The sequence below is a fragment of the Aulonocara stuartgranti genome (genome assembly GCF_965226115.1).
Source record: "Aulonocara stuartgranti genome assembly, chromosome: 10".
Lineage (NCBI taxonomy): Eukaryota > Metazoa > Chordata > Actinopteri > Cichliformes > Cichlidae > Aulonocara > Aulonocara stuartgranti.
Window position 1 is genome coordinate 6864998 of NC_138946.1, and position 26363 is coordinate 6891360.

At 38.4% G+C, this 26363-nt stretch overlaps 1 protein-coding gene across 1 annotated transcript; it reads right to left on the bottom strand.

The window, feature by feature from the left end:
• Positions 1-323: 323 nt before the first annotated feature.
• On the bottom strand, positions 324-26355 carry mpzl1l (myelin protein zero-like 1 like). Its single transcript, XM_082549069.1, has 6 exons — positions 26197-26355; positions 19525-19706; positions 15161-15371; positions 12137-12266; positions 7901-8006; positions 324-5491 (listed from the first exon to the last, which is right to left on the bottom strand). The coding sequence occupies exons 1-6, from the start codon at positions 26267-26269 to the stop codon at positions 5396-5398; spliced, it is 798 nt and encodes a 265-aa protein (XP_082405195.1). The 5' UTR covers positions 26270-26355; the 3' UTR covers positions 324-5395.
• Positions 26356-26363: the final 8 nt, after the last annotated feature.

The following is a 26363-nucleotide window of genomic DNA, read 5'->3' on the forward strand; positions in this document are numbered from 1 at the left end:
TTTAAGTGGCTTAAAAACAAAAAACATTCCTGTGAAAATGGTCAGGTGCAAGGACTGGACTGAAAATGAGTGAAAAAGAAGCCAATGTCCAAAGAAATTCACAAAGGTATGTGAACTATTGCTCAAGACCACTTTAAAAATATTAAAGTCTGGCTTCATGGAAGCAAAACATGAAGAAATGAGACAAGACTTTTGCACAATATTTACACACAGTAGTTTAAAACTAACCAACATACATAATATTCATGGGGAAAAAAGTAATGGAAGAGAAATCTGACAGTTTTGTGAGTATAATATAATAATAATAAACAGAAACACATGGATAGTTGGCCAGGAATAAGTTTTATATAAAATTTGAACAGTGGATACAGAGGCGATATTATGTGTATAAAAAAATACATACAATAAAAGGAAAATAAATGAATCTTATTTCTATTTTGAGCAGATGTTCAAGTTAGCTGATGAAATGTAAAAGGCACTAAATGTACAACATTCCAGTTTTAAAGACGGTAAACAAACAGAGGCCAAAGTCATTCAGAGACGAATGAAAATAACAATAATAATAATAATAATAATCATCACAGGGCATTTTGTTGTCTTTGTTATGCCAGACATAGTGCAGATTTTACAACATAACATACCAAACGATTCTCAAATAACACACAACTATTTACCATCGATAAACACCGAGCACGCACTTTAAGACCCGCGTCCAATCAGAACACCAAACGCCGCCACCGCGCGAGCTCCGTCACATCGGAAATCTTTCATAATTTATAGTTTACATCACGATTTCTACAACGGCACTAAACACTGCAACGAGTCACAATTAGGAGCAAAGCGACCAGCAGCTGACGGTTTGTACACGGATGTTTCGTTTTGGTTTGGAATGCATGCTGCAAACAAGAGTGTTTTTAAAAAACAACCCAAAAACGAAAAAAGGAAACAGAGAGGAAAAGATGGAAGACATCGCGGTGCTTGCTGGCTGTGATGTCACAACCACAGTTGGGTCAAAGCGGCCAAAGCCTGGTTTTCTTCAGCCTGAAGTTGGTTATGACCCATTAAGTTTTACTGCTGTGTCAGAGGATTTCACAAATTTGGGATAAATATACAAAACATGTGAGTAATTTCCCTTTTATGTGTCAGCGCAGACACGGAAACATCTGAAGAGGTCTAACAAACACTTCCTTCCTTGTGGAAACCCTCTTTCACCACAGTTGTCAAATCTGTCCTGAAAACACAGGCTTGGTTGTCGGCCTGAGTTAGGCTGTTTTTACCCGGGGGTTTCCCCGGTAACTAACCAGACTACTTCACTAGTTTTCAAAAGTCAAAGAAAACATTCACAATTAGGCACAAATCTAACAGATGAAGTTAAATCCAGTCCACACAATTGTATGTACATTTTCAACAGCCTTTTAAAATTATTTATCACATTCCAAAGGGCAGACAAGCCGACAACCAGTCAGTAACCCCTGGTAATCACTGGTCAATAGGGAAAAATAGGTAATCTCCAACTGGCTGTTCATTGGCTGTGGGTGGTGGCAGAAAGCCACATGGCGCTGCACCAAAAACCTCACAGGTTGCTGTGGTCAACGGTAGCCTGCACAGAAAACACCAAACTCTCTACACATGCTCGACAAGTACGCGCCAAGTGGTGCAGAAGCTGACGAGCGCAACGGAAACTGAAAACGGAGAAAGCTCACCTTCAAAGTAAAAGTTGTGCCTTACTTTTCAAAAGTAAAGCACAACTTTTACTTTGAAGACAAACACTAGTTGCACTAATACTTAGTGAGCGTTACAGGCAAGTTGGTGTCTTCCATGCAATCTAATAGCACCCAAAGCAATCAGCTGTGGTGCAGCACCTGGCAACCACTCTCCAACCAGTTGGGGAATATAAATTTTTACAAGTCAGGTTCTATGTGACTGAGTGTGATTAATCATCGTCAGTACCGGCAGCCTTCCTTGCAGGTCCACGTTTCTGCAGAGCCTCTTATTTTCTACATCAAAGCGCCGCCTTTACCCTGATTAAACGACAGTTACACTGACAGGAAACATTTCTTCTCCATTTCCAATAAATGAACTTTATTTACTGGCCCCAGCAGGTCAATAAAGTTGGGTTTCTCTTACACGTTTTAGTCTCAGGCGTTTGATGAGCTTTACAGCCTTGCTGATAAATTTCTGTCTTTGCAAAAAGACAGAGGAGATACAGACCCTTTATCAGTATAAAATGAAAAGTATCGTACTTGAGTAACTCCTCTGGATCTCAACATCTAAAGGAGGCTTGAAGGATTTAGGCTTTAAGAGCAAATGTGAAGCCTACCCAAACTATTCTGCAGGATACCTCTGCACGAAACAAACATGGACTTAAAGGCTTTTTTAATCAAGCCACATTTATTAGTGTTTTCTGCTCAGACTGTTGGCTGAAGAAACTTAAGCCGGAGCCCTTTAAACCGGCTGGTGTTGCGACACTTCTTGCAGGCGCTCTATGCACATGTCAGAGTGTCTGGTGACAAATAATTAAGACTTAAGTAAGAAAAACAAAGCATGCCACCAACTTTCTCGAGCAAACCGCTTCCATTCTCAGGAAAGACATCCACAGCCATACCACACTGGAATGAGTTACAGTATAACAGCACTATATCTTACACGAGGAGCAAGAAATATATACAAACACTGGTCAGCATGGAGTTTTACTGCATTTGGAATCACAAGACGAAGCTGAAGGAATCAAGATGGCAACACAAATATTCGCGTTAACAAAAACCAAAGAAATTACAACATAAATTTGGCTTTTTGGAAGAAAACAAAAGTTTTGGAATGTATTTAAAGCATCTGAAATCGGAAAGTGTTGGCATTAGATATTTGGCCCATTAGTTTGACAAAGAGCTTTATATTATGCATAAATAAGAAAAAGAGGACGGATAGTCTCATAATAATGTGTGTTATGTTAGTAAATTGCATGCAAATGTGTGTATTGTTGCACAAAATAACATCGCCCAGTTTTCATAGGAAGGAGATCTTTCACCTCAATTGAACCTAACATGCATATTTCAACATAAAGAAATAAACTGCCCATGGCTCTTTAATAAAAACAAAGAAATCGCATAAATCTACCTGGGTTGCATTGTCCATGTGTTTATATGTACACAAACTGGGACAATGAAAAATAAAAAAAAAAGTGACAGCAACTGAAACTTAAACGTACGGAATTTTCCACTGAGGTGAAAATCTAAATGCGGCGTCTTTACCGGTACCACAACGACATGCCGGGAGTTTACAGAGAAGTGAAGCATTCACAGTAACACCAACGTCAGACGGCTGCTTCTGCTCTTAAAAATTAAATAAACCAGCCGAGCAGTACCAAAGTTATTCTTTAGATGTCATTATATCTGCATGCAAAGTTACCGAAGGCGGTGTAAAAAACAAAACAAAACAAACAAACAAAAAAATTCTACATCTACATCACTCGCCTCTACAGAACAACATCACTATGGATGAGCCAGACGATGGAGAGGGAGCCGTGGCTTCGGCAGACTGTTGCACCAGCTGTTAGCGAAGTCGATGATATGAAGGCAGACAGACAGACGTTACAGTACAGGTCGAGTCCGCTTTAAGGGTCACCGCTCACTCACACTACAGGACGTCTAAACTTCCACCAGGAGAAAAAAATGTTGCCGTTTCAGTCAGAAGTTATTCTTCTGCTGTTAAAGATTTAATCCTTTTACTCAAAGTAGTGTTTTTCCTTTTTAATTTGACTGGGTTTGAGTTCAGACAACACATATTACCCCTAATTACTTTCTAATCTGAGATGACACATTGCACAAACTTTGGTCATTTTATCTCATGCAGTGCGGCATAACTGACAAAAACTGACGCTGTGCATTACCAGCACTATGCTGGGAGACATATTTACTCTTTATCATAGAAACAATATCGGTAAATGTACTTTCTTTTTTGTTCCCCTGGGATGATCATTGTGTTAACTATCAGGACTGAGCAGCTTGAAGTTTCACATTTTGTAAAATTTGTGCTTTAATTCTACAAATTACGTTCTTTTTAATATTCCAGTGATCACTGAATGCAGGGGTTCTTTCCTCGTTTAGATGGGAGTTTAAAAAAGTATGAAATTTGTCCAAAAGCGCTGCACAAGCTGTTCTCTGTGAACAGAAGTTACAAATTTTATCTGAAGGAGTGAGTCATAGTGTGTCATACACACAACTTCAGTTGACTCCACGTGTTTACTTTTTTTTCTACCCTGGAAATTACAAGCACCTCCTTCTCAGTGCCATCATAGTCTCAGGTGTAGAAAGATTTTATGACTCTATAATCATGTAATGTGACACAGTGGCCCATCAGAACAGGAAAAACTTGCCCAGTCTGAACTCTGACTTGTTGATGAACCAATCGGGTTTTCAGGATGACAGAGACGCGCAGAGATCAGAAGCCCGTAAACAAAGGAGAATAAAACGGTGGAGCGTCTGCCCGGCTCATTAATGGGACTTTTAACACTGTGAGCACACACTTGGACCACACTACATCTCTTTACATTGATCTAAATGCGGCACAGTTTGGATCAGACAAGAGCACAGGTGCAACTTTGTGACAACTACAGTCTGCCGTTTCTAACAAAAAAATGTAACTTGAGGTTTTGACGTTGGTAGATTTTCTTTGATCTTTACTGATGTTGCTGTTTGTACAGTTTCAGACCAGTCTCACCGGCCAATAAAAAGCACCAAAGTTTCGGCAGAAGTGATCAATGAATGAGAAGGCGATGTAAGACAAACAGTGAGAGTATCGTTCAAATATCTGCTTTATAACGTCTCTTCTCTCTGGAAGAAACAGTTTAACGCACCAATGTTTTTTGTTTCGCTTCGTTTTATTAAACGGGGCTCACTCGGTTCAGGTGTGAGCATCTTAAGTAGGACTGTTGAGTTGGTGCAACAGCCTGCTAAACCTTTAATGGGGGGACGGGGGGGGGGCACAAAGCTACAAGAACAAAAACAAAACAAACAAATAATACTTGGAATGATAACCGAAGGCTTTCTCGTTTTTATGTGTGCCCCTGGTTTTTTTTTGGAGAACAGTTTTGGTGTAACGGAGTGGTGGAACATTGACTTTGAGTGTTTTCATAGCTTTTTTTTCTCTTTTGTTTTTACAACAAAGCACATGGAGACATTACTTTATCGTATAATATCATCATGCTTTCAGAGGACAAAATTTTAAAGAGAGAGAAATAGAGAGAGAGAGAGAGAGAGAGAGAGAGAGAGAAACTGCACCACTTGTGTCCCTGTTGAGATATCCCCACCCTTCCCAAGAGCAGCTGATAGAGAGGTCTCATATTTTACTGGATTTTTGTTTACTTTTTTTTTTCCTTTATTTGGTCCCCGGTTCCTCTTCAGTTTTTACGAATGTCAGCATAGACCACGGGCTCCATCTTATGGAAGGAGTTTTTGCTGCCTGAGTGATCCAACTGGGCGTATATCACCGGGCCCTGGAGGACAAATGAGATGCAGAGCAGGAAAGAAACACAGTCAGCCAATGACACAAGTAGATACAGAAAGAAGCAAATAATAAACGGCAACCTTTATATCACTTTACGCACATGGGTGATTAAAGAAGCCCAAAGTCAGAAACCTAGGTGGTTTTTCTTTGTTTGTTTGTTTGTTTTTTTAAATGGAGCTTCTGACTGGGAGACAACAGCTTCTTATAGTTTGACTTAATTAGTGCTTAGCTGTGGAGATGTAAGGGCAACACATACACACAGATAAAAAGGCTTAGATAATTAGTCCATATTTGGATAATTACTTAGCAATTACAGGGCCTCTGAAAAGTGGCTTACATTAGTTTTTTTCCACATTTCCTTCCCACTCCTATTAACAGCTTTGGCACTGGTTATACAGTAATAATGATAATAGTAACATTACACTGCCAAAATATGGAGTGTCACTCGATATACAAGTATTTAACATGTGTCTCACAAAGACAGGAAGAGGAACTCTTTAGCACCTCATGTTTTGATACCTGTATTCGGTTGATAGGCTTTAGCTGTGATACAATAGTTTCCAAACTTCTGGGATAGATGCTGAATATTTTATCTCATCTTACTGCATTTAAGATGATTTTAAGGGGCAAGCTACAGCTGGCCGTGGTAATCGTTCAGACTTGCCGTGATTGAGATTTAGAGCCTTGGGTGACCAATACACCACAAAAGTGCAGGACTGCCACGGGATCATCACTGCACGCAGACTATACAGTACAGTGTAGTGAGAGTGTGACAGCCGTGACTACAGCCGCAGAGACAGTCTTTCAGTGAGAAAGCTGGTGAACCAGCTCCTCTGTTTCTCTTTCTAAATATAAATGGTGCAGACCGGTGCCCGCGCAGCCGCAAGTTGGGAACGTGTGCTGCACAATACACGATACTGTATCATAAAAACGGCTCTGCACGGGTCACAGGAAATGCAAACGTTATTGTGAGGGTTAAAAAAAGTACTGCAAAGTAGAGCAAAAGTTATCAAAACATCAATTTAAAGGGAAAAACCCCCAAAACAAAGCCAAAAACACCCCACGCTTTAAGAGACTCGAAAACTGAACAGCAGTCCCGTGTCTGTGTGGGATAGTCTAGTCTTCTTTTTAAAATAAAAATAAAAAATAATAATAACAAACATAACTATTACTGAGAAAATAAGGGGTTTTTTTGGACAGTAAACCTAAAATTGTTGAGTGTTGGTTGGCTGATCAGGATAAAACCGATGACATGCTGGCCTTAAGACGAATGTAAAAGTTGTGCTTGACACTGATTTTTCTAATATTACTTATTATCATGGATAAGTGATTTTGATGAAAGGAGATTTCACATTTAAATATAGCAGAAACTAAAAAAAATTTCCGCCTTCATGTATTATTTAGAGGAAACACTTCACTAAAAACAATAAATAGTCAAAATCTGCCCTAAGATTAAAAATAAATAAATAAATTCTCACTGTGACCACTGGGTGGGGGACTCTATAGTCTGTAAATAACTGTCCTTCACCTTTTTTCCATTTTATCTACATTTTTCAGTTTTTGTTAAATTATTCTGACGCCTTTCACTCGCACTTTAGAAATCAAATCCAATTTGTTGTTTTGTTTCATTTCAAGCAAAATTCACTCGCAGGTTTGAAGATTGGTTCTGCTCTCTGTCGTATTAAGACAGCCCACTGAAGATTTCTCAGGGTGAGTTGACTGTTTGATTTGCTAAAACAGATCAATTATTCAGCTGATAAATCAGAGAAATATCAATAAAGGGAGAACACACATGAGAAAATTTCAGTCTATTAGCTAAACACAAGAAATGCAACACCTGATAAATAACTGTTCATGTCTAAAAAAGTAAACTAACAATAGCATTTGGGGCAATCGTGGCTCAAGAGTTGGGAGTTCGCCTTGTAATCGGAAGGTTGCCGGTTCGAGCCCCGGCTCAGACAGTCTCGGTCGTTGTGTCCTTGGGCAAGACACTTCACCCGTTGCCTACTGGTGATGGCCAGAAGGGCCGATGGTGCGATATGGCAGCCTCGCTTCTGTCAGTCTGCCCCAGGGCAGCTGTGGCTATAACTGTAGCTTGCCTCCACCAGCAGTGTGTGAATGTGAGAGTGAATGAATAGTGGTATTGTAAAGCGCTTTGAGGGTCCCTTTTTTAGGTTGTTTTTTTGGCCAAACAATAAAAAACATGAATGGAAACAACTGAAAATAAGATTACATACCAAATAAAATTCATATAAAATCAGAACTAAATATTACGGACGGATAAAAAGTTTTTTTCAGTTGTATTTGGATACGTTGTCCACATAAATGTGACCACCTTCCAGTAAAACAGAGGCAGCCACTGGTTTTTTGCTCCTTCCCTTCGTCCCCCAACTCATACCTGTAGCGGACCCGAGGGACTGGTAGATCTGGAGCCCTCCACTCTGGACTCCACCTTCTTTCGAGGCTGCGGAGCCTGAGAGTTCACGCTTTCCAAGGACGTACAGCTAGTTTAGGTGTAACGGAGTCGAGCAATCATTGGTGCACAGTCAAAGTGAGACGAACACAAATAATGGACAAGACAAAAACAAAATCATGAGACATGAGAACATGAAATGCTGCAGCTGAGCGCCGACTGGAGGTGCACCGATGGGATTTAGACCATATCAGATTGGTGGGTGTGCAATTTTGGAAGCACATTTGCAATCAAATAAAATCCAAATTAAGATATTTTGATGAATATTTTTATGACTGATTCTTTAGCACAAAGGTTACAGTTTATAATTTTGTACTTAATTCATAGTGTAATATAATTTAGCTTCTTTAATTTTATAGATAAACCTTATCTCCATCTCCACCCATAACAGTTTAGCTGTTTTAGTTTTATCTGTGTGATAGTTGCATTTTTTCCCTTTTTGGTTTTGAATTTTTTTTACAACAACAACAAGGTAATAATTGTGGCTCAGTCACACTAGTATGAAAAAAAACAGGACTGAAAATTTGACTACAAAAATATTCATAGTTGCTTAGTGATTGCATTGAACCAGCTGCAAGCAGTTGGAACAATTACAGTCGCAAGCCAAATACACAGCTCATCTGTAGGAGAACTGGTCTCCAAACAATTGTGATCAGACTCAAACGGACTGCAGTTGCTTTCAGGCAGATTAGCAAAGGTTTGCAAATTACTGTCATCTAATTTATAAATGCAGACCGCTTGCCAACCCATCGCAATCAAGCAAAGTAAGTTTGCACTGATGAGTCCAACTAGTGTCTTTGCAAATCTCTTTCCAGGAGGTCAACGAGACTGCAAGTTCACTGCACAGAGCTGCAATAATTTGGGTCACTGCACGTCTCCGACCAGTTTTCCCCAGTGTGACCATGTGGGAGATCTTATATTACATTATCATTTGTAATATGTGGTTTATAATCTGAATGTGAAGCCTGGTGATTTCTCTGATACTGAATTTATTCCACTTGAGGGCTTACGGATTAGGTTCTTGGCTCAATAAAATTAATTTTTTATTTAACTAATTAAAACTGTTTTCTAGAAATCTGAAGGTCTGTGCTTTGGCTCTAGAAAACTGTACAAATATGTACTATTTTCCAACATTCAACACTAAAACTACCAGTATTGCTGAATGTAATGTAATGAGCAGGGCAACAAATATAGCCACTGATTCAACTGTTTTAATATGTAGAGCAGAAGTACAACAATGGAAATTAACCCAATAAGGTTTATTAACATTCTCCATTGTTTATCTTACTGTACCGCATCTGAATTACTTGATTTAGAGTATATACTCATCTAAATTATGGATAAATATTAGTAATTAATAATACTTTTGCAAAAAGTTAGTGCAAACATATAACATAACCAGTCATTAGATGCTCTTCTATTGTAATGATATCTTAATTAATGACAGTTAATCACATAAAAGCAAAGACTGATTGATCAGTTAATACATCAACAAAAGATTATAAATCTAAATGTTTATACTAAGTTTTATTATTTCTTCCTCAGTATGAAGAGAAAACCAAATATTTTTGATTTTAATCAGTAGCTCAAGCAAACCTCTCAACAAATATTCAATTTAAATTTTATTTTATAACATATAGAACAGACAAAACAATAAAATGCCAATCCGTTTGTGCTTGAATCAATGCTTATTTGATCCAATTTAATTTCTCAGTCTAAGGGTTGTAAATCTTAAGTCAAGCAGCCAATCAGTGCAACTCTAGTAAAGGCAACAGGGGAGAGAGGCAGTTTACCTGAAAATAACAACATGAATGCTAAATGAACAATGAGAGGCCAAAATTTCAGCCCATTAAGATGACTGAACACTGCCCAAAAATAAATAAATAAAAATCTGTAAATACTGTTGTCAAATAAACATGTTTCATGAGGGGGAAAAAGCTGACGATGGGTTAGTCTCACTGAAGCAGATGAGAAAGACACCGTTTAGTTTTGTATGTTAGTGGCAAACGATGGATAAAAGTTCTACACAGTTAAATAACCTGGTTACATGTTTAAATGGTTTCCATCGGCCTGGAGACTAGGCTGCCTCTAGCTTGTCCTATTTATAAAATAGTCAAAAAAGTGAATTAAAGAATTAAAGTTTTATCTTCTCAGCTAATATATGTTACGTACATCGGCAATTAATTAAAAGTATTCTTTATTCCATGTAAATGAGGGTCAGGATGATCGGATAGGTTAGTGTAGGTATCATAGCAGGTTAATGGCTCTACATTAATCCTGTCTAACATTAAACATTAAGCTGTTCTAAAGACAATGTCTAGATTAAATGGCAACAAGCTCAACATGCTTGTAGAAGGTGTTGCTGTGAAGTTAGTGGTGTTAATACAATTTAATGGAGGGGGAAAAAAAATGACTGGCACCAGTGAAAACAGCCACCCCACAGATCCCTGTTAGCTCAGCTCACAGGCTCAACCCACTCAGCAGCCAAGCAGAAGGTGCCAGATTTTTCTTTCTTACTCAGTCAGAAGCAAGTGCTGGTGCCTGAAGTAGAACTGTTTCCACACAAAGCATTAGCACTGGCATGGCTCCACAAATTTCAAGGTTGAGCACAAAACTATCAACAAGAAATTTGCAGCTGCATTGACAAGAGAGACCTCTCAGCGAGTGCAGCTTCTGCTTTGCAACCTTTAGTGTTCAAACCTTTTAAAAATGTGGGCCAATTCTCAAAAGACAGGGCCTCTCATTGACACCTTCCTGGTGGACAAGAGGGACATCTCTCAGATTTGTGGCTCTTTTGTTTATACCTCAGATGAAGAAAGAGTTTCTATGGCATGCGAGGTAGACGTGGTCAAAAATACCTCAGGCATGCAAAGTCTGGAGTGGACACTTTTTTAAAAACAAACGTGTTAATAATTAGTACCCACCAAACACCAGATACTGTAAAGTGTTAGAGCTATACAGAGGGTCTAACGGGAAAAAAAACCAACCTCTCAAGTGAAATATTACTGAAAACAAAACAATGATTCAGGAAACCAGTATCATCTGTTTAACTTACCTTTCATTTTAACAGCATCAAGTATTATTTTTACATCAGTATAATGAATACATAATGTGAGCATTAAACATCAAACAAATCAGGTAAAGTTACTATCAACAGACACAAATAACCAAAGAAAACAACCCAATTATAATTCAGTTATAATTCAGTCAGTCAGTGGGGGTATTTTTCTGTATTCACAGGAGATTAACGTTAACATATTCTCGTTGCTAGCTATCAATTAAAATACCACTTGCTGTTTATCATTATTGTTACAGGATGTGCGGATGAAGCACTTACTTTATGGATTTAAAACATCTCATACAGCTGTAGATATAAAGGATTTTACAGGTGAAACCACTGTCTGCGGCACACAAGACAAAATATTCTCAAATCTTTTAGAAATGTTAAACTTTAATACTGTCTAAACTGTATTTATGAACACCTGCAGACCCTGCATGGATCTGGGTTCATAACGGTAAATAAATAACTAAATAACACACAAAATTCACTATTAACTACTTTCTGTAGAAAACTGATAAAAGTAATTGCAGTAACTGAGTCACATTGAGAACGAAATTAATTTTACTGAAAAAAAAAAATCTTAGTAGAGTTGGCGAGTCAGAAAAATGTACATCATTATCACGTGTGCATCGCTCACACAAGATCAATATTTCATACTTAAATATAATGATAGTGTCACACTTATAGTGAAACTACTAGTACAGATATAAAGGTGTAAATCATATAATTGTAGTATTCAGTATTTACCAACTTCAAAAACTTTATTGCTCTTTATGATGTATCTTTATATTTTTATATCTATAATATAAATATGGAGCTTAAAGCTGCTAAGAACAAAAATAAATAAACTAACAAGAGTTTGACTGCGACTATGTCTGGATATATATGAGTGCATCACCAAATAGTTGTTTTATCACGTGTACATATGTGTTACATTTATTAAATGTGCGTTCAGCTTATAACTGCATAACGTTGGCGTTGAGAGTGAAGCTACTTTTAGGTTCTGAATATAGTTTTTAAACTTTTGAAAATTTTGCAGCTTCACTGTAGTTGAGGTCATCGGTAATCTGGAACAGCGTAAAGTTGAACGGCTCACTTACCCTTCGTAATCATGGCGGTTGTGAAGTACCCTCATGACAATGCAGGCCGCCACAGCAATCAGCACAAGCACCAATAAAGCACCACAAACTCCTGCAACTATAAGCGTGGTGTTGTTCTGCGAATAAGACTCTGGGGAAAAACAAACAAACAAACAAACAAACAAACAAACAAAAAAAAAACACACACAATGAAGAACATTCAGGATCAGTCCACCCATCCATGATATTCCAGACATTCCCAGCCACACCTAACATTTCATCCTGGGGGATTCTGAGGCTTTCTCAGGGCATCTCACTAGCGGGTACTGGGTCTACCCCAGGGTCTCCTCCCAGTTGGGCATGCTTGGGAGGCACCCAGGAGCCATCCTAACCAAATACCCGAAACATCTCAACTGGCTTCTTTCGACGCGCAGGGCCAACAGCTCTGCGGGACCGTGCAAAAGTCTTGAGTCAACTAACAGACTATTTTGTAATGTTTTAAAGTGGTCCAGAGTTTCCAAAAATGTTGGACTAATTACTCACAGATTATGACAAAACTGCCCAACATTGTGAAATGTACGGATATTACACACGCAAACACAACAAAAGAGTTTCATCTTACTTAGATAATGGATTTCAGAATGTCCTCCAAACTAAAACAAATTAGACTTCATGTGAAAGACCCACATCACCCAGTCACTGTAAATAAAGCTACGCTACTATAAATAAAACACTTTTAAACCCCATTCCTGGAAATTAACATCACAGATGGGAGTGGTGCTTAAACCTGAGTATCCAGTAGTATTAAAAGCTGGAACCACACTAAGGCAGCTCTTTGTTAGAGCCAAAGCGTGTGAAGATAAACAGAATTGTGCGAATAATAATTTCAAAGTAAAAAGTAGATTTCAGAATACAAAAATAAGATTGTGAGCACAAGGCTGACTCGGTTCCTTCATCATGTATAAATACAGTTATGCTACCATAAATAAAGCACAAAACTTGAACCCCCAGGCCTGGAAACCAAGAACACAGCTGGGCGTATCACTGAAAGCTGAGCAACAAAAGCTGGAACAATACCAAGGCAGCTCATTGTGAGAGCCAAAAGAAACTGCGGCTAAAACATAGTCGAGTACAACACACATGCTCTATTTAGACTCTTTATTGCTTCCTAGATACAGATGTTTGGTACAAAGAAAAACCTCAACCTGCGAAAAGGTGCAGCCACATGTAAAGCAGACAAGCCATCACATGCACATGTGGTCTTCAGCTGAGTGAACACAAACAGTGGTTGTGCAGTGATTTGCCATATGTGCTTGAATAGCTTGCATTTATTAGTCTTTTCTCATTAACTGGTGATATTTGATGTGTTTATTTTGTACCTTTAATGAATTTCACCTTTAACTGATCAAATGGAGTCATTTATTACCTCAGCTATGTATGTAAATGTACCGTTGTGATCATTTTAATCATAAAAATGTACGTCTGATCTACTTCTCCTACAACTTTTTATAGTTTCCTTTATTTTCCTTTTGTTTTTCTTTTACAGGATTTGGCCCATTGATGTGCCAAAGATAATGGAAAATTGTATATGCAACATTAAAGGCTTTTATTTTAGTGCAATTTTCCACCTCAGATTACTACAATGTGAACCCTGGCTGACAGACCTAGTCACAACAAGATTCAGAGATATGCTGAGGTACATGCAGTTTATTAGACAGAGCAGACAATCAGGCCGTGGACCTGTTGCTGCTTTCGGGGCTATATGGATAATGTTTGTTGCCCAGTTACCCAAATACTATCTCTCTGGCAGGGAACAGAGTGGTCACACCCACTCGGTGATGAAATCACAGTTCTTGTGGTCAAAATTCTGTGATTTGAGCAGTCCATAAAAGGCGCAATGCACTCTAGAGGCTAAAATACTCCTGGTGTGATTTAAAGTTGCGTGAAGGGCCTCAAAAACCTGGTGAATTATGGGGTAAAGCCAGAAAATGATTGCATTTTTCATTCCTGATTGGCAATTGCAACTTTACAAATCAGTTTGATCAGGAATATGAGAGAGAACAACACAAATATCTGTCGAGGGACATAGTGAACGGGTTTAGTCCATCACTCACACAGCATATAAAAACAGTATGTGTGTGCCCCTTTTTGCAATGCACAAAAATGCCAATGCAAGTGGAAACCTGCTCTCACGAAAGACCAAAGGTAACGTCCTTTTCCTGTAACAGGATGGCATCAATAAATCTCTAACGAGCTTGTCGCCAAACATTGTTTCTCCGTTGTTGTTTTTTTTAATTAATCATAACTTTACCCACATCTAATATGAACACACAACACTGTAACATAATGCTCAATTGTAACGTGTAATAAGGGATTTTTTTATGGCATGCGACGGAATAAATGTGAGCCCATAAGAAAAAAGAAAAGCATTTTTGCAGCTAAATACGTCACTGTGTGCTGTTTAGTGCCAGCAGGCAGAGTAGCACTTTTATTCTTGACAGTCTTTCATTTATCTTTTGAATTTGGGCGATATGGATCTAATGTTTACAGATGCCTAACAGGAGATTCAAAGAAAGTTTGCAGTTAATCCGGTTTGAACTGCAAGTAGTACAAAAGCATGTCGCAACAGCATTCCTAGATAAACCATTAAGTAGTCCAGGATTTAACTTGTTACAGGTGGTGCAATCGACACACTGTGGTTAAGATGGCCACGATCCAGTCCATCATGTTTGATTGGCTAGTGAAAAAGAAAAGTCCCCTCTTTGCCTGGAAACACAAGCGATAGTGCGCAGAGGCTCACACTGTGCTACACTGTGTTTTCTCGCCATCCAATCAGCATGTGTGTGAGCAGAGCCCTGCTGAGTGGGTGAAAACAACTGACGAGTGTCTGTTCAAGGCCGCAGAGTAGCAGGAGGCATTTAGAAAGACATCTTTCCCAGCCACACTAACTCAACCTGTCACTGATTTTTCTTTTTATTAATTTTCTACATTTCCAACATTTAACTCTGGTGCATTAATTTCAATGTAAATCTGACAAAAACTCACCTTTCAGCACGACCCTGAGCTCGGTTCGAGCCTGCGTCCCCATCACATCTGGGGGGTTCTTCACGTCACAGAAAAACGTGCCGTTGTCGCTGAAATAAGTTGGGCTCAGCTGTATCGAGACGTCCCTCTTGTTGATGTCCCCGATAAACTGCACGCGGTCTTTGAACTCCTCTGACCCTGGGAATCCTCTCCCACTTGTAAAGTAGAAAATCTACAAAAAGGAAGGAAATGCTGGTGAAAATGTACTCATGTATAAATGGGGACATCTCCGACCCCTGAAGGTTCTCATCTAGATCAGCCGTGTTCTCTAGCAACCACCGAGCAACGGGCTAAAATGACCTGATTTTATTGATCAAACAATCCCACATTTTTCTCCCCTCAATGCGATTAAATGTACTTGTTTTCGAATAGCAAAAACAGACCAAGCAATACTGTAACATGGACTTTTACTATTAAATAAAATGTATAAAAGTACAGTAATGCTAGATTAAGTAAAAGAACAGACATGTAGACAAAATGCAATAAAGTGTACAATAATTAAAAACCAAAAAACAAATCTCCAGGTACTAAAAACAATAATAATACATTCTTTTGACAATTACTTGAACAAAAATCTCTAATATTTACTGCTTTCTTACCATCGTTTTATATTTGTACTCTATTTGTATTTATTAAAATTATAATTTTTATTCTTTTTTTGTCCTTTTATTTTTTGTATTGGGTTTTACTCATCGTCCAGCACTTTGGTCAACATCTAAGGTGTTCATATGTGCTAAATAAAATGACTTTTTTTGGACACTGCAGACACTGCAGCAATATTGTTCTTATATTTGACATAGATAAATTAATAGATAATTTCCATAATTTAGTAAACAAAGAGGTCAAACAAACTGGTTTCCTGGCTGTGACTATTATTCCTGTATACTGGAACAACAGCTGCCATAAGACACCTACACACTGAACAGTCTTCACTGCAGCCACACTGTGCTACGTGGAACTGACAGGACATCAAGCATCATGTATGTGAATTGTATGATGATACTGAACTTACTGAACCTATTGCTGCTGCTACTACGATTATAACATAGACGGGAGTTTTTCCTCTGTCATTTGTTTCTCTGGTCTTTGGCCTTGGCTCAGTCACGATGACATGACACATCATACAAAAACAAGGCTTTTTTTGCCACAACTCAACTAGATTTTCTTCTTTACTGCAATCCCAAATTTTGTTTTGCAGTTTTCCTTTTCTTTATTATGGCTGAGGTTTTTTCTTTACCTTCCAAAATTAACACAACAATAAATAAATAAAGAATTCTCTCAAGTTGATGTCAGATAATTTGATTCTTTTGTAGAAAAACAGACAGAACTTGAAGTGGCTTTCATATTGTTGTCAAACTATAAAGGATTAAATATGCTAACAATTATTCAGTTTTATTAGTAATAATTAAAGCAGTAAACCAGTTTCATTCTTGTAGTTCTATAAACATAAATGCAACAAAAAATAGCATTAATGTAATTAAAATCCAACATTAAACTACTAAATAACTTGTAATGTAATTATTTGTACCAATCAGTAATGGTGAAAGCTGTGTTACTGTAGCTGTAGCTTCAATTTGTCTTGCAGCTCATTTCAGATTTTTTAAGGGTTAGTAATGCAACATTAGACAGTACTGATTGACAACTTCTTCTCTGGATGGAAGTCGATGATTAAAGGCTCTCCTTTGTAGTCAAAATGAAAGCAAGAAAATGATCATGTTATCCCAGCAATTTTGTTTTTATAAATCACCGAAAGCCAAAACTAATGTAGCCTAATTAAATTTAAAATCTTATTGGTTGACGCCCTGGACCGTTTCCTGCATGTCCCCTTTGTTTTCCTAGCTGCTCACTAATGTCAAGTTTGGGTCTCAAGCCAACTTTGAACCTCTTTCACTGCACAATGTCTTAAACAAAAGGAGGGAACACCTCAAACCTGTCTAGGCAGCTCAAAGACGGCCCTGCAGATGTTTACAGGGAAAGTAGGTCACTCTTGATTAGTTTTTTTTTGTACTGAAATGCGTAGAATTTGAAACGCATGCACCAACTACAAATTTTTGGTATCCTGCCATCTCTAATGACAACAGTTGCTTAGTATGTTGGACAATTTTGACATTTGGATTAGAGCTGGGTGATAGAACGATAACGATATGTATCGCGATATAACTTTTACTCGATAGAGAAATTAAGCTATCGCGATAGACCTCGCCGCTCTTGTCCTCTTGAAGAAAGAAAAAAAAAAAAAAAAAAAAAGGTCAGCCAATCCAAATTCAGTAGCGCAGAGCCGAACCAATCACAGCCGCAGCGTCACGTCACGTGACTTGTTACGTACAGCACAAGTGCCAAGCCGCACGTGTGTTTGTTTGGGAAGCAGCCAGCGGGTAATGGAGGAAATGAGTGTGCCGACTAGAAAAATCAACCGAGCGTGACCGAAGAGAAAACAGATGATGGTTCCAATGCCGGAGAGATTGTCGAACGGAAGAGCCATAGAGGTTCCGTAGTTTGAAGGTATTTCGGCTATTTCAAGTCTGACAAAAAACAGAGTAGCGTGCACTGTAAATTGTGCCGAAAGCAAGTCTGGAAATACAATAAACTGGTGCATGCGTCACACTGTGCGCCACGTTATTGTTTCGGTGAAATGAATTTCTACAATACTGTTACTGTTAATTCTACTCTCTGCAGTGTTTAAATGCTTACATATACACACAGTTACTGTCCCTCCACACATACGACTCGGTTCTGCTTCTATGCCCCAGCTTTGTTTACTTTTTCCCACCGAGGCTTCTAGACTTCTGATTGGCCAACATTTCTGCACGGTTAGAAATCTAGCTCCACCTGCTGCTTTGGCATGTTCATAGCAGCGTTTTCCTTCATTTCTGCCTTTATGTGTGGACGGGATTATTTTTTAAAACGAAAACGGAAAATCTCCGTTTTCAAAAATACCCGTGTACGTGTGGACGTAGCCTCAGTCTCTGACTGGAAGCGCTAATTCGTCATTCGGCTTTTGTCAGACTAAAGTAACTGTTAAAACTGTTTGAAAAGCTAAACTATACAACAAGGAGAGATTGAGAATTTCCTTTTAGTTCTCAGTTTATTTGATATTGACAAAAGTTAGTCAGTTTTGTCTGTTCTTCTGTAAAACAAACTAAGATTTATTTTTAGAATTAATATTTTGTTTCTAAGTGGAATTGACAATTTAGTCTGTTTTGTTTGTTCTATTTTGAAACTTAAACGCTTTAGCGGCTGCCTTTTGTGTAGTTTGCAATATTTGCCTTTATTTATCTGAAAAAGTCTCATGTTCCTTAAGTACATCTACCCTGTTGAATTTATTATGGGAAATAAATATTTAAAAACAAGCTGCTGATTATTATATAGAATATCTGAGGTACTAGAAAGACCTTTTTTTTTTCAACATTACTGCTGCACAGCCTTTTTCCTTCACTGAGCAGCTTTCCCTTATCTTAGCTTTTTGGTGTTTTTTTTGGACAAGCATCATTTCTGTAGGAAGAGAAGTATTTATTCTGCAAATGATGGGTCTGAAACGTCAGAGAGATTGATGTTTTAAGATACACAGCTCGATGTTACAACATGCTCCAAGTGTAGACTGCGTGTATGTGTTCTGCCATGACTGCTCTGCAAATTAAAGGCCCTTCAGCTATGTCATTATATATGCATGAGTCAGATCACAGCAGACAGACAGGCCCCGCCCGCCCAGCCTGACTGGACTGTAAACAAAACTCCTTTGTAGATAGGACATGATCCACACAAACATCCCTCTTTCTTTTCTTTTTTTTTAAGCTGCTTAAGAGTTTTAGAGGAATATACACTAATAAGTTCAAGCTACTCACCACAAGTCAATTCTCAGCAGTAACAAATAACACTGTAGGAAAAATATGTAGCTGAAAACTAAAGTCTACAAAGAGATTTAAGTCGACAAAGTGCTATAAGAACTAAAGAGAAAAATGAAAGCATACCACGGGATCCAATTACGATGCTCAAGCAAGATAGCAGCAGAACATAAACAGATGAAAGCAAACGGAAAAATTCGATAAAAACAAATATGTAGATATGTAAAGACAGTACATGGAGAGAGTATAACTGTACCTGATATATTTTTAGAAAAGAAAAAAAAAAAAAAAAAAAAAAAAAAAGGCTGGCGCTTAAACTGAAAGCCTACTGAAACCAAATCATAACAATGTGCTCTCACCCATCCCTCAGGGAACAGCCGAATCCGTTCTTCTTGTGTCACGACAGATAAAACAATCGCAGGAAAACATCCTTAAAAACTGTGGGAAATCTTCCCAGAGCTGACACAACCAGCGGGGACTTACCACGTATGGAGATTTGTAGTACTGACTGTCGGGATGACTCGACTGAAAGTTCCAGGTCACCGTGGTGGCCGAGCTGACCACTTCGCTGGACCTAAAGGTGCATCGAAGAATCCCCGTGGTACCGTTCTGTACTATCACCTCAGGATCAGCGTGTATCTCGATCGCAGACGTGGGTCTTGTGACTGTTTGTGAACACAAAACAACAAGTGTAAGCACACAAAGCAGCAAGGGTTCGGGGTTAAACCAACACCACGGCCAGCAGGTATACAATCTAGAAAGGCTATTGGTTTATTTTGTAGTTAGTCTTCCAAGATCCCAAAATGGTTTTTAGTTAGTTTTAATTATTTTTTTTTCATAAGTAATTTTTAGGTTTAGTTTTAGTTAACTATAATAGCCTTGTTAATCATCAGTTAATAATCGGAAGCTTGGTGCAGTCCCACAGTATTAATAAAAAGGGACAAAATCTGTCTTGCTCATTGTCAGGAACTTCTTTGTTGACGCTTTTCTTTTTCTTCTTTTCTCGTTTCTTCAGTTTCTCCAGATCTTTCTTAGCGAGTTCGATAATGTTAGCAGTCTCCTTCTCGGGGGCCAGAAGAGTGGAGGAAAAGGAGCTGGACCCTCCATAGAACGACTGACGGTTGGAGGCACGGGACAGATTCTTCCTCAAATTCTCACTGATAGCCTCGCTCTCCAGGAGTTTTGCCCGAAGGTCTTCAATCTCTTTAATGTAACTCTGAATCATGTTTCCAATTTCCTCTGTGCCTCCTTCACCTGCACGACTTAGTGTGGTCAATGCACCTTAGAATTACATCATATTTTTTTAGTTTTTAGGTTAGGAACTCCGTAACTGTCGTTTGCAGAAAGCATCCTTTATTAAGGTAAACAAAACAAGAGGCATTTTTCATCATTCACCAGCAACATTATAGAGCAGCAGTACTGCTAAAACTATCCCAGGGTTTTTTTAATCATTATTATTCTTATTCTCGTTACCATCTGCATCAGTAATTTTAATCCTCTGTTTGCTTTTCCTGTCATTTGGAGTCCAGCTAGGGAGTGCTCAGCTGAGTCAAGCATTTTAGTTTTCTCATCCTCTGCGGCCTGGTTTTACTACAATGGTGTTTTTGCCTCAAGTAGTGAATTAAGTGTTGTTACCACTTCTAGCAGGGAATGTTTTCTTTCACAGTTTGTAAAATATTTTGCTTTGTTTGAAGTTGTTAAAATAACTTCTTTGACATCATGACACATATATATGTAAAAACTTAGATTGGTATTAGCACAGATGGCACCATTGATCAAACAGGGCGGGCAACTTCGTCAGCCAAACGTCTGTATCAGTCAATATTCTTAAATTCTTAAACCTGAATTAAACTGTGCTGAGCTGAAGGGTTTGGGTTTTTTTTAAATTAAGATTTCTTTTGCTTCCCCCAACACAAAGGGCACAACACATACACATAAGAAAAAGAAACGTGTCCCTATTAAATTTTAATTTCACTGAATTAAAATATTCAAGTGTCCCTAATTAAAAAGATTTTGTCCAAACCCTGCAGTGGTAGTAACGATTACTGTGAGCATGCCCCAAAATCATAAATTACGGTCTAACCCATCATGCCACTGATCTTTGAACCCTTCTAAACTTCCTCACGCTTGTCCTGTAGAGCTGGACGTTGTTTTAGTACTTCTTGCTTGCTCTTAGCTGGCCTCTGTGTGGGAAAACACATATGTATGAGTCAGAGCACTAAATAAACAACTGAAGTGAGGTCACAGGCAGCGAGACAAGCCTGACACAGATTTTAGTCCGTGTCAGGCTAAAATCTGACGTGGAGGTATCTTATCCAGCCACCTGTAAGATTACTCAAACTATTTTAATGTAACCGGAAAAACAGACGGATGGTTTTACAGCTCTGCTCATTTATCCAGAATCCTCAATTCCCATATTTATGGCTGCATCAAAGGCAACTTGGTGTTTGATGTTGTGCATAATGTAAAGAGAGACGTACAACTGAGCAACACGGGCTTTCTCTGCTCAGAAACAACCTAAAAGGTATCACAATGGTGATTATCAGCAGTCTCTGCTAAACCAGGCTTCCTGCTTCAGGCGCTGTCACAAGAGTCACATGACTCTCGTGACAGAGCCTGCTTCATTTAGACATTATCAAAGGAACAAAGATAAAGATATAAGACAAAGACATATAAAGAATATTTTTTAAACTGTAAAACGCAGCACTGAAGCTGCAAATAAAGAGACTGAAGTTTCAGACTTTTAGCCAAAAACATCCTACAAAAAGACTGATTAATTTTCAGAGATTTTCTGGTGTAAATGTAGGTCCGCGAGACTTTGCCGAGTATTCTTTTGCAAGGTTTTTCCACAGTTGTAACATCTCCCTTTGTATATATGTACATCTCTAAGCTCTTGTACTGGAATACAATAAAAACCAACACAATCGTACACTTGTGTCTTCAACCTAGCTGCAGTGGCCGCAGCGTAACACAGCACATTAACCCCCCCTAAAAAAAAAAAAAAAAAAAAAAAAAAGGTGCAATGCCAGCTCCAAAAGGTATAACCAACCAGCAGGTGAGTGGTTGGTATGCAGACTTGTCTGCAAACACTCGCCAAGAATACCCTCTGAGACATAGTGAAACTACATGGCAAAAAGTTCCATCTTTTGAAATGACTACGGCAATAAGGCACTACTTTGTTTTTGTTTTTCTGGTTTTTTAAGTCAGTGTTCACCATTTCCGGCTTTGGATTGCACTTTCTCAAGTCATACTAGCGCTCGGCTAGTAGCTGACGAATATTTGCACACAAGTTGATGACTTGCGTGTAACTCATCGACCTGTCGGTGACTGTGGCAATCTGCTAGTGACCAGGTGCAACCACAGGGAAATTTCTGTTGCAACACCTGCTTTGTGATTGATTTCAACCTCCAGCAACCAATTGCAGAACACACATTTTTCCCAAGCAAATGGTTGATTGCCAGATTATTGCCAACTGTTCTCTAGGCCGGTATGACTTCTTAGAGAGCGATGAACACAGAGCTAATGAAAGCACTTTTTATTTTGATCATAATTATTACAATGATTTAGTGAAAATGTCGCACCTGGTGCCAATTTTAAACCTAAACTGCTTATCTGTTAAATTCAAGTTAACATTGCAACCTGCATCAGATAATGTGATACTCAATCTGATTGTTCTTATAGCTGAGAAAATAGATACCCAAATGTGACCCTGACTAACTGCACAACCTTCAACACCAAATCAGAACCATTTTTTACACTATAAATTGTAGAAACAAGACTGCAGTGCAATACTGGACACATTGGAGACAAATAAATGCAACAAATGTTCTTTAAAAGGCTGTGTGATAAATGTCAAACACTGACTGCACAGCTTGATGATTAATAACCTTACCATAGCAGCTATGAGTAGGAAATGTTTGGCAGTACATTCACCTTTTTGCCACCTTGAAAGGTTTTGATAGAACTATGAATATACAAATCGAGCCACACAAGTATTAGCAAACAGAGATACGTGACTTCCACATCTTGTAATCAGAAGAGCTAGCAGGCCAAGGTATAAAAGCAACAGAGCAATAAGTAGCCTCGGCCTCTTGCAGACATTAGATCCAAGTCTCAGATTTAGACTCGGGGAAACACCGTGCTTCAAAAACAAAAGCAACTCTTAGAGCAGCATATAGTCAGCACACTGCTGAGGCAATCTCACAATAATTTATAAAACGAAAGGAAGTATTTGTCAGATGATATCTGTGATTCAAAGCAGAACACTGTTTTCCGTCTTCAAATTTCAGGAAACAGTTTTAAAAGTTGGCAAAACTGTTTGTGATTTCTGCTCTTAATCTCACTTCACAGAAACATCCTGTCCAAAATCAAATAAAGTGACTGTCAACTGCTGAGCCGGCTAATTTGCAATTTCATGCACATCCTTTCTAAAATGCCAGATCATGTTGAGCCTGTAAAAGCCGAGTGATCTAACAATGATTTAAATGTAATTTGAAGTGAAAAAATAAACTAAACTACAGAAAAAAAAGAAAGAAAGAAAGAAAAACAGCTGGATTATGCAGAAGATAACCTGCTAGTGTTTGAGTTTAGAATTTATCTTTTTAAAAAAGGTTGCTCTCCATAATCTGCACTTCATACTTTCTGTGCTTTACCACAAGGTTCAATTTTTAGGTGGTGTAATTTTCTATTTGTGAACCTAGAACTTCTTCTTTCAGTTGTACACCAGCATTAAAGACATACTTTGACCTAGTCATCCTAAAAGCTGCCGTTTAAAACTGTTTCTGCCTTTTTAAATATTAGATGGCAGCGACATGTTCAACATTTTTCTTCACAAACCTTATTAAATCATTGTTTTATCGATTATTAACCGCTCTTTATACATTGCTTTTTCAATATAGTGTGGTCAAGCATCTTTTAAACAAACTAAATCTTAATCCTTCAGTTCTTAATAACTTCGGACCAATTTCTTAACTTTAATCACAAATTACAGAGATTCAGTTCTTTTGAAAAGCTTCACACATCTGCAGCTCACATTAACTGTGGTGTACCACAAGGTTCGATTTTAGGTCCTATGGTGTTTTCTGTTTTTATGCTTCCAGCTGGTCACTTTTATTAAGTTTCACTGCCACATTTACTTATTCTTATTACTTCTTCTTTCAATGCAACACCAACAACATTAGGATATATCCGTGAGACCTGGTGATCCTAAAACCCTAGGTGCTGTCTCAGTGATGTTAACTGTTAGATACAATCCTTCAGTTCTTCATCCTTCATCAAAAGTTTGAGAAACAGTGGTTTCAACCCACTTTAGCATTTGTGTGCCTAAATGGCAGTTTGGAGAAATTTCAATAGGGTTTTTGAGCTCTACACAGCACAGAAAAGAGGTTCCTCGAGGTAACCAAACACCTTCTTTTAAACAACATAAAAGGCCACTATATCTTTTTAGACATAAGAGCAGTTTTCAATACAACAGATTCTAGGATTTTAATAGATGGGTTGGGATCAGGGACAAACCACTTGGTTTCATTTTTATCTCTTGGGAAAAAAAAAAAAAAACCCAAAAAATTATCTAATAAGAATATGCAACTTATGGTACACCATAAGGTTCAATTGTAGGTCTTATGTCATTTGTCATTTATTTAGTTTTACTACACCCACATCACAGATCTAAATTCCCATGAAACCTGCTGATCATAAAAACTTGTTTTAAACTGTCTCATCATGTGAAATGTTGGACGGTGCATTTTCTTAAATCAGTTAAACCCCAAACAACATCCCTCTCAGCTCCACACTGTTTGGTCTTGTTTTCTCCAAATAAGAACTATCTTGAGAGAAAAACTGATACTTTCACATTCAGACCTGGATGAAGTATACACACTAAATTGTGGATTACAGTCAACACTTTCCTAACACATACTGTTAAAACTACTCAAATTGAATGCAAATATAATTTTTCCAATGTTCAGGATGTTAAAAATGTTTTAAAAAATTAACTACAGATAAATTAGATTAAAGTGTATGTTTTCCTTCTTAAGATGCACATTTTGAGCTGCTAAATGTATAGCACAAAACGGCTTAGCCAAAGTAATGAATGCAAGTTCGTGCTGTAGTTCACAGCTTTTTATATTACTATGCGACCAAACTGTGCGAGGGCACATATACCCTGTGCCTGAATAGATAGAGGGCCCCTGGTCATTTCAGTCCGTGCCTCTCACCAACTTGCAGGCAGCTGCAGTAACACGTAGTTACAACACGAAGCCACTATTGTGCTTCCTGCCAAAAGCAAAAAAAAAAAAAATAGTGACGCAAATCTGGCAATCCAAAGCGAAACTTCGCGCAAAAATCATGTCCCCGCCGTTGTGATGCTACGTGTACCATTAAGTACACAGTGTTTAGTACCCAACATACTTCGTTATCTGGGTCAAAATACGGTTAGCAAACGACGAAATGAGACGTTATCGCGGGGGCTGGATGCTGTGCTAGTCCACCTGCATGCAGATTAAAAACTGTCTTAGTGTGCTGTTCGATTATGTAAATAAAATAAGAATTGATTGGTAGCTCTATTGGTAGACGACATTTCACAGGTGACACGTAAATACCGTTGAGACACACGCCTAACAAAAGCTCTATTCAGAAATCAGCGTTTAAACTGCTTTACTTTAAATTCTGGTTACATGTACGACAGCGCACACTTTTAAATATCTCCTGCCTTACTAGAACATTTAAATCAAATCGGCATGGGTCTTAAAACACCCAGGGACTCTTATTTCAGCTAAACAGCTGGTTAGCATCGCTACTTTCCACGCCTGAACCCACCTTCACCTTCCGCAGGACGACGCGGCCAGGGGCGGCAGCCACCATCCTGTGCCAATCTCCATTCAGGTTTTAGTGAATTTAACAGATTGCATTTTCTGTAACACTGTCTCTCACATACGGTGGAGTCTCTAACCCATATCCCAGTTTAAAAAAAAAAAATCCGGGCAGTGTTAAAGATAGTTTCTCGCTTACGAGGCTGAAGAAAGGCGTGTTAACTCTTAAAGGATTGGGAATAGAGGTGTAAACGCTGCTAGCCTGCTAACCTGAGATCCCACCTAAAATAATGAACTCAAACGTTTACAAATGGAAATTTAACCCAAGCGGGGCTTCAACACTCACCCAAAACAACACAAAGCGTAAATCCAGTAAATAATATACGCTTGCGAATCGTATTTGGCCATTTGGACTCCATTATGTGGTTGTAAACAGGAGTAGTTGCTCCGCTTTTTTTTTTTTTCCTCCACCCTCCACTGTCCTAGTGGTTTCTTCTTTTTCGCTGCGGGTAC